Source organism: Cucurbita pepo, chromosome 14 (assembly GCF_057944985.1).
Source record: "Cucurbita pepo subsp. pepo isolate OVF chromosome 14, ASM5794498v1, whole genome shotgun sequence".
Taxonomy (NCBI): Eukaryota; Viridiplantae; Streptophyta; class Magnoliopsida; order Cucurbitales; family Cucurbitaceae; genus Cucurbita; species Cucurbita pepo.
The window spans coordinates 4,134,403-4,153,057 of record NC_141811.1 but is presented as its reverse complement, the minus strand read 5'-3'; the positions used below and the strand labels follow the sequence as shown (position 1 = coordinate 4,153,057).

Genomic DNA, 18,655 nt, shown 5'->3' with positions numbered 1-18,655 from the left:
AAACATCTTTTACGTAAAAAAAAATTAAAGAGTATTTTTGGACACGTCAACTGATAACTTTCTATTTTCAAGGGTATTTTGGAAGATTAGTGAAAGTTCAAGGACAATATTGTAATTTTAAACAATATTTTAAAAAATAAATAAATAAACAAAATTCATGATTTTTTTTTTAAATATTGTTTTTAGCGTCAAGTGTTCGACAAATAATTATAGAAATGATGAAAAAGAAAGAGAAGGAAAGAAAAAAACTACTACAAATCTCATTTATTTATTTATATATATATATATATATATATATATATATATATATATATATATTAAAATTAAGTATTTAAATTTTTAGAAATTATGTTAGTATTATATTTTGAAATATTATTAAATTTATTAGGATGGTTTTGTGGAATTAATTATAGTGGAACAAAATAAGTAATAAATAAATTTAAATAAATAATAGACTATAATTATTCAAAAACTAATACTTCAACTAAATTATTTAATTGAATAAATTAATTAGTTCTTGAATAAATAATTAATTCCATTAATTAATATATTCTATCAATAAAAGGAATTAAGTAAATATATCAATCATACACTCAATATATATTAACCTACCACGACGTAAAAATTAATTATATTAATATTATAGCATTATTATCAATAAACTAACATATATATATTTCTATCAATTATAAATTTAATTTAAATATGTTTTTTAAAATGTAAAATTAATTAAAATAACATAATATATATATATATATATATATATACATATTTGAGGAGAAAAGCGTCTCTATGTGGACCGTCTTTTAAATGTGGACCTTCGTCTTTTAAATGTGGACCGTCGTCTTTTAAATGTGGGACCACTACAGGCGTGACATGAGAAATGAATTGATGGCTACTTTGAAATTAAAAAAAAAAAAAAAAAATTAATATTTGCTAATTTAATTAAATATATATATTTTTAATTTATTTGCTAATTTAATTAAATATATTTTTTTTAATTAATTAAATTATATTTAAATGAGATGGAAAAAAAGGAAAAATATTAAATCTAAATTACTTATGTTTTTATCAAAATAAAATAAAATATAAAATAACTAATTATGCATGTAAAAAAAACAATAGATCATAAATTTTAAACATATAATTAAAAATTATGGAATTATTGAATTCATTATTAATGTGTATTAAAATATGAGTTTAAAAAGTCAAAGTCGTAAGTCAACGTGTTTTTATTTATGTGGCCCAAGTGTGGGTTTTTGTTCTTTATATCTCTATAATTGTGTCCAACTAAATAATTTTTTTTAGGTTAAATTAGAAGAATTTCATTTTTAATAGATTATAAATTTTTGAATAATTGATTTTATGAGAATAATTAAGTAAATATAACCTAAAAAATAGATTAAAATTTTTAAAATTTGAAATATATTAATAAAACATAATAAATTTTTAATTTTACCTAAAAAAATATTTGGAAACCGTCGATGAAATTCAGACCTTATGTCACGGTAATTTGAATAACTTAAAACTCTACTGAGTAGAGATTTTTAGTCCTTATAAGAAATGCTTAGTTTTTTTCTCCAACCAACGTGGGTTCTCATAATCTACTGTCTTTAGGGGGCCAATGTTCGATGTCTAGTTTTGATATAATTTGGTATTCTTAGGGAAACAAATATTGTCAGCTTTGGTCCGCTACGTATCACCATTGAACGTGGATTGTGAGATTTCACATTGGTTGGAGAGGTGTGAAAATGTCACCCTAACAGACGCGTTTTAAAATCGTGAGGTTGACGATCATACGTAACGGGTCAAAACGGACAATGGTTTCAAAGTGACATCCGGTCTTGCATTTGTGTATAAAACCCCATAAGTGGCCACCATGAGTCTCCACCATAGGCTCCTAGTTTGGTTGAAGAAGGAAACTAAACAAACAATGGAAGGCATGAACAACATCACTAAGGGAAGCTCCATTGGAGCCCATGGTGTTGTTCCCGACAAGTTCAGAGCTAAGTTGCATTTGGAGGCTCCCACGGTTGAATGGAGGTATGGGAAGCCACCCACTTATGAGTCTGCTAACCACCTCTTTGAAGAGGGCCGAACCAAGGTTCGTACAAAGAATACCTTCTTCTCTTTGAAATTATGTGTGTAATTTAAGGTGTTTTTGTTTATGATTAGGTGTGGCCAAAAGGATCTCTTGAAGAAACAGTGCAAAATGCTGTGAAATCATGGCAAGTGGAGATCAACAACAAGACTAGATTACAAGATTTCAACACCATAAACCCTGAAAAATTCAAGTTTTTTGTCAATGGTAAAGTTTTTTCTTATTATGGTTAATGGATTTTGTCACTCGAATCATTAGGTTAAACGGTGAGAGATCCCACCTCCATTGGAGAGAAGAACGAGTGGATTGTGAGATCCCATATCAGTTGGAGAGGAAAACGAAACATTCTTTATAACGGTGTGAAAATTTCTATGTGATTCTTAACATGGTATTAGAGTCATGCCCTAAACTTAGTCATGTCAATAGAATCCTCAAAGGTATAGTCAAAAGTTACTAAAGTGTCGAACAAAGGGTGTCGAGCCTCGATCAAGGGGAGGTTGTTCGAGGGCTCCATAGGCCTTAGGAGAGGCTCTATAGTGTGCTTTGTTCGAGGGGAGGATTGTTGAGAATTTTTGGGATGGAGTCCCGTATTGGCTAATTTAGGGAATGATCATGGGCTTGTAAGCAAGGAATACTATCTCCATTGGTGTGAGGCCTTGTAGGGAAGCCCAAAACAAAGCCATGAGAGATGCGTATCGAACCCAACCCAACCCACAAACCGACTACTAATAACAGTTGATGGAATGAGTTTGCCATAAAAACTCCAATTTATATGTATGATATGTAGGAAGAGAGGGGCTTACAGGAGAAGAAGTGGTGAGGATTGGCACCTTCAATGCATTGCTGAAGAGTGCTCTACCAGAGGAGCTCCATCACTTCAAAGCACATGAAGAGACATTTGAATCAGCTCATAATGACTTCAAGACATGTTTTCCAAGAGGGTTTGCATGGGAAGTCATAGAGGTTTATTCTCCTCCTCCTTTGATTACCTACAAATTTAGGCACTGGGGTTACTTTGAAGGTCCTTACAAAGCCCATTCCCCTACTAGTGAATTGGTTCAATTATTTGGCATGGGAACACTCAAGGTAAACTCGAGATTTATTGAAGTTTTCGTATCAATTCACGAGTATTCGTGTCAATTTGTGTTCTTATCGACTAATTTGAATCATAAAATAATTGTTAGGTTATGGAGTCTGCTGCTACATAACTAACTCAATGGTTATATGGGTAAAAGGTTGAATAAAAGACACAGAGTTGTTGTTATAGGGAATAGTGACGTTTTGTTCTAGAATCACTGAATGCTTATAAAAATAGAGTGTTTTGTCTCTACTGACTGAGATTCTGAACTATATATATACACCCTTAAGCAGTGCTTTGAAAATGTTTTTTTTTTTATTTTTATTTTTATATTCTTTGTATGCTCTGAGAAGTCATCAGTAGAAACCTTCAGTCAATATTTCTCGTTGCATTTTCTCTCTTCTGTTCTCGTCTAGATCGAATGTGTGCGTTGTTGTGCGATCCTAACAACAGTAACTTGATTCTCTTCCTTTTTATTTTTTTTACCCGCCTCATTACTTCGCCAATTCATGTGTATTGAAATTAGAACGGATTTAAATGTTATATAATGATATGATATTTGGACAGGTAGATTCATGGATGAAGGTTGAAGAAGCTCATTTTTACTTTGATCCAGCTGAGCTATTTGGAAGTCTTTTAAAGGGCAACAAAATTGCTGCTTCATTTGTCTCTGGCTGCCCATTCTCTGATGCCCAGAAGTAGTTCAAAAGAACACAAAAATGATGGTTTGGAATGGAATGGAATAAAATGTGTTATATCAATATCCCTTTGGTCGTCTTATCTTTATATTAAGAATAAAGAGCTTTGCAACAATATCCATTAGCTTAGCTCAGCTGTTGGTTAGCAGTTCTTACGTTGTTATGTTTGTTAATTGTACTCTTTTCTGTCGGTTGTTTGGTTCTTATTAAATATCAATAATAATAAGTTGTTTATGGTTGTGAATTAGGGTTTAAAAAGATTACTAATTTCAATCACATTTCTTTCTTTCTTTCGTAAGTATATGACATATGTCTCGACCTCTGTAACCGTCCAAGCTTACTGTTAGCTATTATTATTCTTTTTAAATTTTTACTTTCGAGCTTCCACTCAAGGTTTTAAAACATGTCTTTTAGGGAGAAGTTTACCCACCCTTATAAGAAATGTGTTGTTCCTCTCTCGAAATGATGTGTGTCGGGATCTCACAATATCTTTTCCTCTCTCAATGGCATCTCAAAATTTCAGTACAAAACGAGAATATATAGAAACCCTAGCAACTGTGTCGAGACGTAGGTCTTAAAATTCTAAAATAGTCTGCTTTTTTTTTTATGTAGTGTTGATGTAACATCTCAAGCTCACCGCTATTTTTTTTTTTTTTTAGTTCAATAACATGTGACGTTGCAAAGATATTTTTTTATTAAAGTTATAATGTCTTAACCGGTTATCATCCATATTTATTAAATAATATTTATTAACTTATTTAATGTATTCTTAATTATAATAAAGTTTATGCATTATTATCAATAAAAATTATAATTGTATTAATGTTAATGATTATAAATTTAATTCAAATATATCTTCTAATCCACAACTTGTACATTTTAACCAATTACAACTTTAGTCCATGAATTTGTACAGGTCGAGCTTAAAATATAAATATATATATATATATATACACGAGCTGACAACTAAAAAGCTTAATCAACTCAACCTAATCAGTATTCGATTTTGATTGGGTTGGAAATGTACTTAACTGCGCTAGATTAGAACACTTTTTCTAAACAAAACTGGTTCTATTCGATTCTAAGCCCACCGCTTGCAGATATTGTTCTCTTTAGGCTTTTTCTTTCGGGTTTCTCTCAAGGTTTTTCAAATGCATCTGGTACGAGAGGTTTCCACACTTTTATAAAGAACGGTCCGTTCTCTTCCCCAACTGATATGGGATCTCAAAACCCACCACTAGCCTATATTATCCTCTTTAGACTTTCCTTTTAGGGTTTCCCTCAAGGTTTTTCAAACGGCTGCTAGGGGAGGTTCCACACCCTTACAAAGAATGCTTCATTCTCTTCCACAACTGACGTGGGATCTCACAATTTTTGTAAATAGTTCAAGGCCACCACTAGTAGATATTATCTGCTTTGGCCTGTTACTTATCGTCGTCAGCCTCATGATTTTAAAAAGTTTCTACTAGTGAGAGGTTTCCACACCCTTATAAAGAACTGTCCGTTCTCTTCCCCAACTGATATGGGATCTCAAACCCCACCACTGGCCTATATTATCCTCTTTAGACTATCCTTTTCGGGTTTCCCTCAAGGTTTTTCAAACGCCTGCTAGGGGAGGTTCCACACCCTTATAAAGAATGCTTCATTCTCTTCACCAACTGAAGTAGATATTATATGTTTTGGCCCATTACTTATCGCCATCAGCCTCATGATTTTAAAACGGGTTTCCACACCCTTATAAGAAATGTTCCGTTCTCGGTAAGAAACTATATTCGAAAACATTGAAGAGAGAGAGAGAGAGAGACATGATGCAGTCCTATAAAAGGCCCCATGAGTTTGCTACTCAGTTCATCACCACAGCATAAGATGAGGTGTGAGGAAGGCATTATGGGTGGCGATAAGTACAGAGCTTCGTTGCATTTGGAGGGTCCAACAGTTGAATGGAGGATGGGAAAGCCACCAAATTATGAAGCTGTGAACAAGCTGTTTGAAGAAGGAAGAACAAAGGTTGGTTGTTTCTTGTTGTTTACCAGATCTAATATCATTTGTGTTGCTTCATTTGTTGTGTTCTTCATAGGTGTGGCCAAAAGGATCTGTGGAAGAACAAGTGCAGAATATTGTCAAATCATTGCAAATGGAGTTTGCTTACAAGACTACACCACAAGATTTCAAGAACATAAACCTTCACAATTTCATAGCTTCTATCAATGGTAATTCATTTGTTTCTAACACATTTATCATCTAAATATGTTAGTTTTTTCCTTTCGAGCTTCCCCTCAAAGTTTTTAAAACGCGTCTACTAGAGACAGGTTTTCATACCCTTATAGTGAATGTTTTGTTCTCGCTGACACACTGTCCGGTGGCCGCCCTTTACAAGGCCTCTGCTAGGGAGAGGTTTCCGTACCCTTATAAATAATGTTTTTTCCTTGTTGGCACACTGCCCAGTGGCTAACCTTTAAAAGACGTATGCTAGAAAGAGATTTTTGTACCCTTATAAAGAATGTTTTGTTCCCCTCTCCAACCGATGTGCGATCTCACAATTCACCTGTAGTCCACCCCACTTCAGGGCCCGTGTCCTTGTTAGCACACCGCCTGGAGTCTATCCCACTTCAGAGCTCAGCGTCCTTGTTGGCACACCGCCCAGTATCTAGCTAGCTCTAATATCATTTGTAACAGCACAAATCTACAATATTGCCCTCTTTGGATTTTCCCTTTAGAGTTTCCTTCAAAAAAAAATTTAAAAGGAGTATGCTAGTGAGAGGTTTCAATATCCTTATAAAAAATGTTTTGTCAGCGTCCTCGTTGGCACACCGCCTGGAGTTCATCCCACTTCAGGGCTTAGTGTCCTTGTTGGCACACCGCCCGGTATCTACCTGGCTCTAATACCATTTGTAACCGCTCAAGTCCATGGCTAGCAGCTATTGTTCCAAGTTTTTAAAATGAGTCTCTTAGGGAGAGGTTTCAATACCCTTGTAAAGAATGTGTTGTTCTCCTCCCCATCCGATGTGGGATCTCACACCATCACTAGCAAACATTGTCCGCTTTGACCCGTAACGTATAGCCATCAGCCTCACAATTTTAAAACGCATCAACAAGAAAGATGTTTCCACACCCTTATAAGAAATTGCTTCGTTCCACTCTTCAACCGATGTGGGATCTCACAATTTCCATCTAAGTTGATCATTTAGCTTATTTGTAGAGTTCATATCTTTCAATCTATTAAGTCGGGTCTAACCTATCACAAAACTAACCTAACTCGATTCATAAACACCCTTAATTACATGTAGTTTACAACCATTACTCTAAATTAAGCATTAAAAGATGAATTAATTACAGGAAGAACAGTCTCATGTGAAGAAGCATTGAAGCTTGGAAGCTTCAACACATTTCTGAAGAATCCTCTACCAGAGGAATTCCATTACTTCAAACCACAAGAAGAGACATCTGAATCAACTCATAATGACTTCAAGACATGTTTTCCAAGAGGGTTTGCATGGGAAGTCATACAGGTTTATTCTCCTCCTCCTTTGATTACCTACAAATTTAGGCATTGGGGTTTCTTTGAAGGTCCTTACAAATCCCATTCCCCAACCGGCGAAATGGTCGAATTCTTCGGCATGGGAATTCTCAAGGTAACGTCGAGATTCAATACCCATCTTTCTTATCAAAACATTTCTTACAAGGGTATGGAAACCTTTCCCTAATAGACGTGTTTTAAAACCGTGAGACTAACGATGATACGTAAGAGCCAAAACAGACAATAGGTGCTAGCAATGAACCTAGACTGTTACACTGAAAAAATTTGTCAAAACCACCACACCTGAATGGTGTGAAAGTTCTCTGTTTATAATCAAGTATATTACAACGATATGGAAAGATATCCAGATATTTGCGTATAATAAAAGATTAAATATGATATATATGGTAAACTATAGTTCAATACTAAATATCATTAACATACACAAACGTATCCCTATACATATTTAACGTTACGCTCATAAATGGTCGGGGTGGGGTTGGATCAATTTGTGTTCTCGTCGACTAATCGAAATGATATTTATTTGGACAGGTGGATTCATCATGGAAGGCTGAAGAAGGTCATGTGTTCTTTGATCCAGCTGAGCTATTTGGAGGTCTTTTGAAGGGCAAGAAAACAGCTGATTCGTCTGCCTCTGCCTGCCCACTCTTTGATCAGCTGAAGTAGTTCCACAAACACAACAAAAGTTGGTCTGAAATCAATAAAAATGTGTGTGTCTCAGACATTCACACCACTATCCATTAGTTCTAATCTTGTTTGTTTGTAGTTCTTACGTTGTTGTTATGTTTGTTCGTTGTATCGTTCATGTCGGTGTCTATTAAATATGAATGATAATAAGCGCAGTTTGCGTATGATATTAAGTTGAAATGGTTTTCACATCCTTATAAGAAATGCTTCGTTACATTCTCCAACCGATGTGGGATCTTACAATCTACCCTACTTGGGGTCAGCATTCTCGCTAGCACATTGCTCAGTGTCTTGCTCTGATACAAAAAATATTAAGTTCTTACGTCAGTGTCTTGCTAGCACATTGCTTGTTTGTAGTTCTTATGTTGTTGTTATGTTTGTTCGTTGTAATCTTTTATGTCGGTGCATATTAAATATGAATGATAATAAGCCGTTTACCTATGATATTAAGTTGGAGCGGTTTTCACATACTTATAAAAAATGTTTAGTTACATTCTCCAATCGATGTGGGATCTTACAATCTACTCTATTTGGGGTCTACGTCCTTGTTGGTACACTGCTCGGTCGGTGTCTTGCTCTGATACAAAAAAATATTTAAAATGAAAAGAAAAATGTTCTAAGTTACGAGAATTAAACGAGAGGGAAGGTATGCACCTTGTATCAAGAAGTGTTACCGGGGAAAGCGAAGAACGGTAGATAGCTTCTCCATCCTAGTTTTCATCTCTCGTTGAATTTTTCTATGTGATCGAGAAGATTATTTCTTTGTGAGAAACGTATATGTATATGTGTATGTGTGTGTATATATATATATATATATATATATACCATATTGTTGTGTAAGCTTTGCAATCAAATTGATATAAGGTGCAATAAATGAAAATGGTTAGAATATAAAAGATTAAATTGAAAAAATAGCGAACCAGCTAAGAAAATTATATATATGGTTATTAATCACATTAATTATATTGTATTTAATAATAATAAACTCTCTAATACACATAGCAATTAATAAATTAGGGAATTTCATTTATGTTTGGTATTAAAAAATAGAATATCATTAAATTTTCATTTTAAGTATATTAAAATAGTTTCGTCCAATAATAATTGGTATGTTATAAAAAATTGTAATTATTTTCATTTAATTCTATTTAAATAAAATTAATCTTTTCACAAAATGAAAAACTCTTCATATTAATAAGAATGAATTAGATCAATTTATCTCGAGTAATATTAAATAAATGATGAAATATTAAATAAAACAAAATAAATATTAAAATTGAAAAACGTCGTATATATACTACCTATGGTCTAAGCATTTAAACACAACTATCTTATGCATGTGTCATGACCTTTATTTACGATGTTGTCGTCACCTATACAAGGGTGTCTTGTTGAAATAGAATTAGCACACGACTTGAGTATTTTAAGAAATACTCAGTAAGTGACTCCACTATTAGGGTCAAGGAATGCAAAACATATGCAACTCATGATTATCGATAAAACCATCGTAGAGGTGGTCTCCAGTCTGGACAAAATTGGATATGTAGTACTTCCTTACACACGTCCCACACATGCGAGCGTGAACCCCTAGGAAGTTTGCACCTCCCTGGACCCATCATAGTCGGACTAGTTGTCTGTAGTCGTATGTCCGGAGGTTAGCAAACCCCTGAGTATCATGCAACGCATGATGATCATCATCATCATCGTAATGTACGCGTCCGTACTCATTATCATAAATGGGGAAGTAACCCAATGTATATGAACACACAAAATGCATGAGATCCCTATAGTTTTCATTTTTAAATCATTCACTTTATGCATCATTCATACATTATCCCAGATAACATGTATGAATTGGCCTATAAGTTCATGATCATTAACATCTATTTGAGTTGTCTTAGAAAATTCGTCATAGTGCATTGTGGCATTTAGTACATGCACATCATCTTAGCATGGAATACCATCATATTAAGTCATCTCATCATCATGTCATCACATCATCATATCGTCATTGTACATAAATCGTAAATGACACGTATAAGGATTATTGGGCACGTGTCGTCATACATAAGATAAGTCTTCCGACCAAGCCGATAGTAAAGCCACTTACATGGTTGGTCTTAGCCGACGTTCTACCCTATTTTTAAGATTGGTTTGACTTGTCCCTTAAAGTTTGTAACAAGATACTCCACCATATTAAGAATTTCCATCTAAGTGTGAGAGAAGAAAGAGAAAGAGAAGTTGATTGGATAGAATACATGGACATGAAGCAGTCCTATAAAAGGCCCCCTACCTTGGCTACTCAGTTCATCATCACAGCTTCAAGTTTGGTTGAAGGAAATGGAACCCATTAAGAAGAGCACTGATGAAGCCATTGTGGGTGCTGATAAGTACAGAGTTTGGTTGCATTTGGAGGCTCCTACAGTTGAATGGAGGATGGGAAAGCCACCAAGTTATGAAGCTGTTAACAAGCTCTTTGAAGATGGAAGAACAAAGGTTCTCTTTTTTCATTTTTTCTCTGCCAGATCTAATATCATCTCTGTGTTCTTAATTTGTTTTGCTTGTGGGGTAGGTGTGGCCAAAAGGATCTCTTGAAGAAACAGTGCAGAATACTGTAAAATCATTGCAAATGGAGCTTGCTAACAAGACTAGACCACAAGATTTCAAGATCATAAACCCTCAGAAATTCCACGTTTTTGTCAATGGTAAGTTCGTAGTGTTCTTAGTTATGATTGTAATCAATTAACTAATTTCATCTCTCCGGCAGTGCAGGAAGAGAGGGAGTCTCAGGTGAAGAAGCAGGGAAGCTTGGAGTCTTCAATGTATTCCTGAAGAACTCTCTACCAGAGGAATTCCATTATTTCAAAGCAAAGGAGGAGACATTTGAATCAACTTATAATGACTTCAAGACATGTTTTCCAAGAGGGTTTGCATGGGAACTTCTTGAGGTTTATTCACCTCCTCCTTTGATTGCCTACAAGTTTAGGCATTGGGGATTCTTTGAAGGTCCTTACAAAACCCATTCCCCTACTGGTGAAATGATCGAATTCTATGCTATGGGAACTCTCAAGGTAAAGTCGAGATTTCGTGCTGGTTTATGAATGTTCGGGTCAGTTTGTGCTCTCGTCGACTAATCTAAATCAAACTTTTGATGTCCTAAATCCCACGATATTTTGAGGATTTATAAAAATTGTGTACCAATGAATCTAATGATATTTGTGCAGGTAGATTCATCAATGAAGGTTGAAGAAGCTCATTTCTTCTTTGATCCAGCAGAGCTATTTGGAGGTCTTTTGAAGGGCAAAAAAACTGCTTCTGAATCAAAAGCTGTTGATTCATCTCCCTCTGGTTGCCCATTCTCCAATCTCCAGAACTAATTCCACAAACACAAGAAAAAATGTTTGTCTGAAATAAGATATATATATATATATGGGGAATAAAGAACTTTGTAGCTCACCTGTGGGTTTGTAGTTCTATGTTTGTTAATTGTATCCTTTCTGGTGCATACTAAATATGAACGATAATAAGATGTTGAGTTATGCTCATTTCGACCGTAATTATGTGAAATGCTACCATTATTTATGCATGTAATATTTGTATGCCAAATACCCGTCTCAGCAAAATAGACATACCACAAAAGGAGTGTACAACTCGAGGCTCGAGAATACATCAATATTGTCAGCAAAGTCTGAATTTCACATAGTTAGATTAGAACAATCATCACACAATTGTTGTTCTACTGATGCTTGCAAGAGTGCAATTGTGACAAATGATATCATATTCGCAAGGAAGAAGCATGGAAACTCTAACAAATCATGGAATTCCTCTAATAAATCACAGTATAATTTGAATTCTTAGGTACAAGAATTAAATAATGATTATATAAGCTACAACTGCCCTAATGCACAAACTTTAAAAATTATTATACAAACATGATTGTGATGTAAAAAAAGATTGGAATAAACCAGAGTTAAACAAAGACCTCACTTCGCCGAAGGTCTGCCTTTGGGTCCATCCCATTTTGGCATTCGTCCATAAGAGCTAAACTTAACATTTCAGTGCAGAACTGATCATCTGGTTTCAACCACAAAGCCTGATTCACAAACAATAACATATTACGAAAAAATCAGATCCATGAAGCCTGAAATAAAATAGAAAGCACAATTTCTCAATATTAACGTCCTTTCATTGCATGAAAATGGCAGTACCATCAGTTACATTATGTTACAGACGGTTTCCATTAACGTTTTACTGCATCTGATTTCATAATTCTGATGTCCCCAGCAGGTTAATATCAATGATCTCTTATGACTCACATAATTGTCAAAAATAAAACCCATCACAACAACTAAAACAGTAACACTTGTGTGAAGGTACACAAATCAGTACATAAGTCAGATTTGTAAGTGAAGTGTGAGATCCCGCAATAAGGGTGTGGAAATCTCTCCCTAGCAGACGCATTTTAAAAACCTTGAGAGGAACCCTGAAAGGGAAAGCCCAAAGAGGACAATATTTGTTAGCGGTGGGCTTGGACTGTTACAAATGGTATCAAAGCCAAACACAGGACGCTGGGCCCCAAAGGGGGTGGATTATGAGATCCTACATTGATTGGAGAGAGGAACGAGTGCAAAGAAGCATGCTAGGCTCCAAAGGGGGGTAAATTGTGAGATCCCACATCGGTTGGAGAAGGGAACGAAACATTCTTTATAAGGGTGTGGAAACCTCTCCCTAGCAGACGCGTTTTAAAAAACTTGAGAGAAAACTCGAAAGGAAAAATCCAAAGATGACAATATATTTGCTGCTAGCAGTTGACTTGGGCTATTACAGTAAAGTTGCACAATAGTCACGAAACTAACACCAACTTACCTTATGGTAATATGTAATGGCTGCAGTAAAATGATCCTGCAGGACAAATAGAATTTTATTTTAAGAAGCTTAGACACAATTATAGAAATCCGTAAACAGATACTCTTAAGTGTTTGAAATATTCAAGTACCTGCAAATGATAAGTATATGCAAGACCAGCATAAGTGCTAAGACTTCTTGTCGACAAGGCAAGTGCCTTTTCATAGTACATGATTGCTTCACGGTACATCCTAGCACAAAAACAAATAGGGTCAACCAAATTTGAATGAAGCCGGTAATTAATGCACTAATATAAACATGTTCCATAAACTTATGTACAAAATATAAATCACAGGAAATAAGGTATTCAACATTTATTCAGCAAAACCTTTCATAGAAATATAGGGAAATCATCTGAAAAAAACATCTCAAATGAAAAAATTAAACCAGTGATAAGTTTTTTAAATAAATTTTACCACCATACTTTAGTTTTCGGTATGAATGGGCGAGATTAACGACAGTAGGCTCCCACATTTCACTCAAAGGAGATGGGATACAGGCCAAAGTTTTCTCAAACCACCATGCTGCTTTATTGTACCTAAGGATAAAATAGTCACTTACATCAACAATTAAGATGAAACCATCAAAGAGTAGAAATTAAGACAACAGCAAAGTTCTATGATCTTGTTTTGTACGTAATCTCAATATACATAAAAATGAACCACTATCTGAGCCAGGAAGCAGACCTTCAAACAAAATTATTGAGTGAAAAATCAAGATTTAAAGAGAATCAAGAGAGAAAAATATAGATACTCTTTCATGTCATAAGCAACAACTCCAAGCTCATTGTAAACAAGAGGATCTGATGAACAAATTGTCTTTGCCTGCACAAAAAACTGAACAAGAAAAGACCATTCAGATGTTAACATTTTGAGAGACAACAAATGAATAAGAAGACTATTCGATATTTTTTTATCAGTAAGAAAATGTAGGTTAGACTAAAGAGGGCAACCAAGAACCGACAGATACAAGACATGAATGAGATTATGTAACAGCCCAAGCTACCGCTAGCAGATATTCTCCTCTTTGGGTTTTTCCTTTCGGGCTTCCGTTCAAAGTTTTTAAAACGCGTCTGCTAGGAAGAGGTTTCCACACTCTTGTAAAAAATGTTTTGTTCCCCTCTCCAACCGATGTGGGATCTCACAATTCACCCCCCTTCGGGGCCCAACGTCCTGGCACTCGCTCCTCTCTCTAATCGATGTGGGATCTCGCAGATGTGAACAAATAATTAAAATCTTAAATAATTTTATATTCTCAGGATTCTGCCATCATATAATATGGGGCCTAAAGGTTGTGAAAATACATAAGGAATTGAGAATAAGAAAGAAATATGCGTGCCAGGTTTGTCAATGATGGCATGAGGTTTAGGTAATACCTGCTCAGCAAGCTTGAAGCTGTGAGTTCGCATATATTCCATACCAATGTACAATGTTGGTAAATGACACCTGGAATAAAAGAATATCAAGATTCAACCTGTAGAAGGGAATTTCATGAAATAAGAGAACTTACAAATGAACAACTACACACAATTTTTACAAAATGACAAAAATCAAAATTTCCATCATTTATCATTTAAAAAACTAAACAGATAATAAAGGTATTGCTTAATAACCTAAATAATTTCACACCTTTTGCTACAAAATTTTAAAAACAAAACATAAAATAACTTTAGAATTAAAAAATTAATTACCCAGGAAACAATCGAGCACCAGTGCGATAGGCAGACATGGCTTGATCCCCCTCTTCTTGAGCAGCATAAGCGTTACCATAACCTATCCAAGCAGGTGCAAATGTTCCATCCAGACTTGTGGCTTTGCTGTAGAATACGATAAATAATAGATATCAGAAAAGAGTGTTAGTATCGAACTAGGTTTGCAAGGTAACACATGAGAAATGGTACAGTAGTAATAACAACCGACAGCAACAGTCACATTCACATTCACCTGAAATAGCGACGCGATTGATCATACTTTTTGATACAGTAGTAATAGCAACCGACAGCAAACCATGACAAAGCCCTGAAAGGATATCCAAAATAAGTGATGAACAAATAGCAAAGGGAAGTCCAAATCTAACAATATTATGGGTGTGATCCCTAACTTATCAAATCATGCTTCATCCAAGGAAAGCAAAATCCTTTACTTTTCCATGAAATATTTACTTCAAATAAGATATTTTGAATTTTTCAACAACTGAAAAATATAAAGTTCAGCTACACAAAACACTCACTTTTGAGGATAGTCCTTGACCAGGTTGCACGCCATTAGATAAAGTTCATTCGAATGTCCAAGCTCCATCGCAGCCGCTAAATGTACCAGTGTACTTTTCAAATGGAATGGATCTTTTTCAAGGAGACTGTAAATGGAAGGGGAAAACAAATAAATAAATAAAAACCCAGGTAGGAAAAAAAGAAAGGATAGTTCTAACGAAACTATAGGAATATATTGATCTAGTTTCCTAGACAGTTATAGACTTACACAGAGGTAAGTTCAAAGCATTTCTGATATTCACCACATTGATGGTAGTATTCAGCTTTGCAAGCTAAAAGATCGGTGTTAGTTTTTAAAGTACGCGTAAATGATGGATTGTAACTTTCAGAATTACAACTTTCCCTTTCAAGTTCTTTGAATCTCGCTTCAATAATATTTTCTTTATCATACTGGAGAACAAAAAAAGAAACAAATTAGTGAGAATTTTACAAGCACACAAGGGGAAAATGTTGGAAGTAAAAAAAAGAGAGCATCCTAACAATTAAAATGAGTATAGTATAAAATTGTTCAGAATTCATTACTCGTAATAGAAGAAAAATAAGTTGCATCCTTCTTACCTTCTTTATTAAGCATGCATAAAATGATGATAGCCATCCATCTTCGGGACCAAATTGCAATGATAAAAGTAGACTTGATTCTGAAATTTCACATCATATAAAAGTAGATTACTAATAGTCCTAACGAAAGACGGGCGAGATTGGAAAAAAAATGATAAGTCAAATATTTCATCAATGAACAATTGACAGAATACATATAAGTATCAAAAAGTTCACAAGGTGTAAGCCTCTTATGGTTCAACGAAGACGCAAGTCTCGAGGCTAAACGTTAGAATATTGCCACATGGCATAAACCTCAATAGCTTTTTAAAACTTTAAATGCGTAGTATCGAGGTTTACCTTCATCACAAGTCAGCATGTGACTTTCTATTAGGCACTCCAAAGCCTGGACAAAAATGGACATAAAAATGGTATCTATTAAAAGAAAGAAACCAAAACATGAATAAAAAAAGTTACGTTTCTCTTACAAATTAATGGCTACACCAAAAAAGGAAGGAGAGATTTTGTTGCCTGATCTTTGTAAAAGGCCAACGCATTAATTAACAGCTTCTTAAACTACGACATACAAGAATGGTAACAGTACGCTAAGCGGAATAGGTTCAGAAATAACAAAGTTCGGCAAAGAAACATATTTACCTCATAACATAGAGGGTCAGCTTTGATAGCAGCTTTATACCTAAACACCATTTTCAAAAAATCATGATAAATAAATGACATCATTCATTAATTTGAAGTTTCAGAGTTTAATAACTCTGTAGGTTCTGGTTAAGACGCTCATGGAGGTAAAAATGTGTTCATAAACTCACCAAAGTCGAGCCTGAGTGCGATTTTCCAGAGCTTCATATGCCTTGCCTCTTAAAAAGCATGTTGCTGCGGCTATCTGTTATAAGGTAGGAAAACAGAGAATCCCATTGTGAAACTAATGATCTAACCATCCTGAAAGTCTTAAACCGAGAGTGTTCTTTTAAAATAAGTTGATATGTTGTAACATAACAGTACATTAATCTCACGATCCTCAGAATCTTTGTCGAGGTACATGCCATTGTGATCCTTATTATCAAGAACATTGCCATGCTCGTCCACTTTGGCATCACCAAGCATCATGAGGCATTGGTCCCACTCCTTCAATTCCTCCTGGTCAATCAAAGATTTAAAAACGAATGACATTTATTAAAAACATAAGATCTGTGTAACAACCCAAGAACACCGCAAGCAGATATTGTCCTCTTTAGATTTTTCTCTTCGGGCTTCTCCTCAAGGTTTTATAAAACAAGTCTACTAGGGAGAGATTTTCACACCCTTACAAAGAGTGTTTCATTCTCCCCCAACCGATGTGGGATCTCACAATCTGACTCCATGCCCAAAATGTCTTATCCTGTGTTTCAAATCTCTGAAGAAACTGAATTTCCGGTAATCAAATTTTCCTACTGCAAACAACTGATCCAATTCCATTCAGAGTCCCACAACATCATAAACAGAATTCACAAGAAAAACCCCTAACACATCAAATCAAAATCCATACGAAAAAAAACAGGAGGTCTAAAATCAACAGAAAAAAAAAAAAAAAAAAAAAAAAAAAAAAAAAAAAAAACACAGATGAACAGTGAACTTCCAAGTAAGCTTACGAGACACTTAGCAGCAAGGTAGCGAAACCGCGGATCGCGGAGGACGATCTTGGAGGCATTAAGGAGGTGAAACGCACGACGAAAATGGCGGCCAAGAAAGAGGGCCTGCGCCTGCATGTAAACGTCGGCAGGGTCCTCAGTGAAAGCGGCAACTTTGTCAGCGAAGAAAATGGCGGATGAGTAGAGATGCTTGCTCACGCAGTCCCTTACTACGCCTCGGAGCTTCTCGATTTCTTCCTCCCTCATTCTCATGGATTTTGATAGCTCAAAAGAAGTGAGATTTGTCGAACAGTAGAGAATCGAAACGCCGAGTTCCTCCGATGGGGTTTCGACGGTCTGAAATCGAGAGGGAAAATTGAAGAGAACAAAATTGGGCGGGAGGCCGTGTGTGTCTGTGTTTATGCGCATGTGGTTTTTGGTTGGGCTTATAAATGGGCTCTGAACTTCAACTCACATATTACATTTATGACAATTTCTAAATAATAATAATAACAAAATTAATTATTTTATTTTTATTTTAAATCTCACCTTTTGAATGAGATTTAAAAATTAGTAATGTTGTATTAAATTATTTCATTTCTAATTCAATCTTTTATCTTATAAATAAATTTTGAATTACATTCTACTTAATATACTTTCAATTAATTCAAATTTAGTCATTTAAAATTAAGTTATATCAAAGTTAATTAAATAATAATAATTCCAGGTAAGAAAATACAAGTTCCAAATAAATGAAAACGTGACTGAATTGGTCCCAGTCGGACATAATATGATGGAGTAAACTTAATACTGTTGAGGATTATTAGGAGCGAGTCCCTAGTTAATTTAGGAGAGATCATGGGTTTATAAGTGACATTTTGGGAAGTACAAAGCAAAACTATGAGAGCTTATATTCAAAGTGGACAATATCATACCATTGTGGAGAGTAATCACTAACATAGTATCAGAGTCATGTCAATAAAATCCTCAAATGTCGAGGATTTCAAAGAAAGGAGTCGAGCCTCGATTAAGAGGAAGCTATTTGAGAGCTCCATAAGCCTCCAGGAAGGCTTATAATGTACTTTGTTCGAGGGATGAGGAGCTATTTGAGAGCTTCATAAGTCTCCAAGAAGGCTTATAGCGTACTTTGTTCGAGGGGTGAGTCTTTCCTAACATAGTATCAAAGTCATGCCCTAAACTTAGCCATGTCGAGGGCT

At 34.9% G+C, this 18,655-nt stretch overlaps 4 protein-coding genes across 4 annotated transcripts; 3 read left to right on the top strand and 1 right to left on the bottom strand.

Annotated features, from left to right (window-relative positions):
* The first annotated feature begins 1,898 nt into the window (after nucleotides 1-1,898).
* LOC111809822 (pathogen-related protein-like) lies at nucleotides 1,899-4,121 on the top strand. The gene is made up of 4 exons (XM_023696261.2): nucleotides 1,899-2,104; nucleotides 2,176-2,308; nucleotides 2,889-3,187; nucleotides 3,747-4,121. Exons 1-4 carry the CDS (start codon nucleotides 1,934-1,936, stop codon nucleotides 3,879-3,881), a joined length of 738 nt encoding a protein of 245 aa, XP_023552029.2. The 5' UTR covers nucleotides 1,899-1,933; the 3' UTR covers nucleotides 3,882-4,121.
* Nucleotides 4,122-5,720: 1,599 nt separating this feature from the next.
* On the top strand, nucleotides 5,721-8,291 carry LOC111809821 (pathogen-related protein). The gene is made up of 4 exons (XM_023696260.2): nucleotides 5,721-5,884; nucleotides 5,955-6,087; nucleotides 7,214-7,509; nucleotides 7,947-8,291. The coding sequence occupies exons 1-4, from the start codon at nucleotides 5,744-5,746 to the stop codon at nucleotides 8,079-8,081; spliced, it is 705 nt and encodes a 234-aa protein (XP_023552028.2). The 5' UTR covers nucleotides 5,721-5,743; the 3' UTR covers nucleotides 8,082-8,291.
* A 2,139-nt stretch (nucleotides 8,292-10,430) lies between these two features.
* Nucleotides 10,431-11,659, top strand: LOC111809730 (pathogen-related protein). The gene is made up of 4 exons (XM_023696129.2): nucleotides 10,431-10,598; nucleotides 10,675-10,807; nucleotides 10,875-11,173; nucleotides 11,327-11,659. Exons 1-4 carry the CDS (start codon nucleotides 10,443-10,445, stop codon nucleotides 11,477-11,479), a joined length of 741 nt encoding a protein of 246 aa, XP_023551897.2. The 5' UTR covers nucleotides 10,431-10,442; the 3' UTR covers nucleotides 11,480-11,659.
* A 247-nt stretch (nucleotides 11,660-11,906) lies between these two features.
* On the bottom strand, nucleotides 11,907-17,869 carry LOC111809729 (anaphase-promoting complex subunit 6). Its single transcript, XM_023696128.2, has 16 exons — nucleotides 17,460-17,869; nucleotides 16,834-16,968; nucleotides 16,641-16,714; nucleotides 16,471-16,510; nucleotides 16,174-16,219; nucleotides 15,835-15,914; nucleotides 15,485-15,666; nucleotides 15,237-15,362; nucleotides 14,951-15,025; nucleotides 14,698-14,823; nucleotides 14,383-14,452; nucleotides 13,761-13,843; nucleotides 13,432-13,545; nucleotides 13,099-13,198; nucleotides 12,969-13,004; nucleotides 11,907-12,195 (listed from the first exon to the last, which is right to left on the bottom strand). Exons 1-16 carry the CDS (start codon nucleotides 17,865-17,867, stop codon nucleotides 12,073-12,075), a joined length of 1,818 nt encoding a protein of 605 aa, XP_023551896.2. The 5' UTR covers nucleotides 17,868-17,869; the 3' UTR covers nucleotides 11,907-12,072.
* Nucleotides 17,870-18,655: the final 786 nt, after the last annotated feature.

What these genes read in the sequence shown, in the direction of transcription:
- LOC111809822 (XM_023696261.2), top strand. Translation starts at nt 1,934, where the DNA reads ATGGAAGGCATGAACAACATCACTAAGGGAAGCTCCATTGGAGCCCAT. An exon ending in ATTCAAGTTTTTTGTCAATG is followed by an intron (nt 2,309 to 2,888) that starts GTAAAGTTTTTT and finishes TATGATATGTAG; the next exon opens with GAAGAGAGGGGCTTACAGGA. An exon ending in TTGGCATGGGAACACTCAAG is followed by an intron (nt 3,188 to 3,746) that starts GTAAACTCGAGA and finishes ATATTTGGACAG; the next exon opens with GTAGATTCATGGATGAAGGT.
- LOC111809730 (XM_023696129.2), top strand. Translation starts at nt 10,443, where the DNA reads ATGGAACCCATTAAGAAGAGCACTGATGAAGCCATTGTGGGTGCTGAT. An exon ending in TTGAAGATGGAAGAACAAAG is followed by an intron (nt 10,599 to 10,674) that starts GTTCTCTTTTTT and finishes CTTGTGGGGTAG; the next exon opens with GTGTGGCCAAAAGGATCTCT. An exon ending in ATGCTATGGGAACTCTCAAG is followed by an intron (nt 11,174 to 11,326) that starts GTAAAGTCGAGA and finishes ATATTTGTGCAG; the next exon opens with GTAGATTCATCAATGAAGGT.
- LOC111809729 (XM_023696128.2), bottom strand. Translation starts at nt 17,867, where the DNA reads ATGCGCATAAACACAGACACACACGGCCTCCCGCCCAATTTTGTTCTC. An exon ending in GGTGCTCGATTGTTTCCTGG is followed by an intron (nt 14,453 to 14,697) that starts GTAATTAATTTT and finishes CTTTTATTCCAG; the next exon opens with GTGTCATTTACCAACATTGT. An exon ending in CATATACTTATCATTTGCAG is followed by an intron (nt 13,005 to 13,098) that starts GTACTTGAATAT and finishes TTTGTCCTGCAG; the next exon opens with GATCATTTTACTGCAGCCAT.
- LOC111809821 (XM_023696260.2), top strand. Translation starts at nt 5,744, where the DNA reads ATGAGGTGTGAGGAAGGCATTATGGGTGGCGATAAGTACAGAGCTTCG. An exon ending in TTTCATAGCTTCTATCAATG is followed by an intron (nt 6,088 to 7,213) that starts GTAATTCATTTG and finishes AATTAATTACAG; the next exon opens with GAAGAACAGTCTCATGTGAA. An exon ending in TCGGCATGGGAATTCTCAAG is followed by an intron (nt 7,510 to 7,946) that starts GTAACGTCGAGA and finishes TTATTTGGACAG; the next exon opens with GTGGATTCATCATGGAAGGC.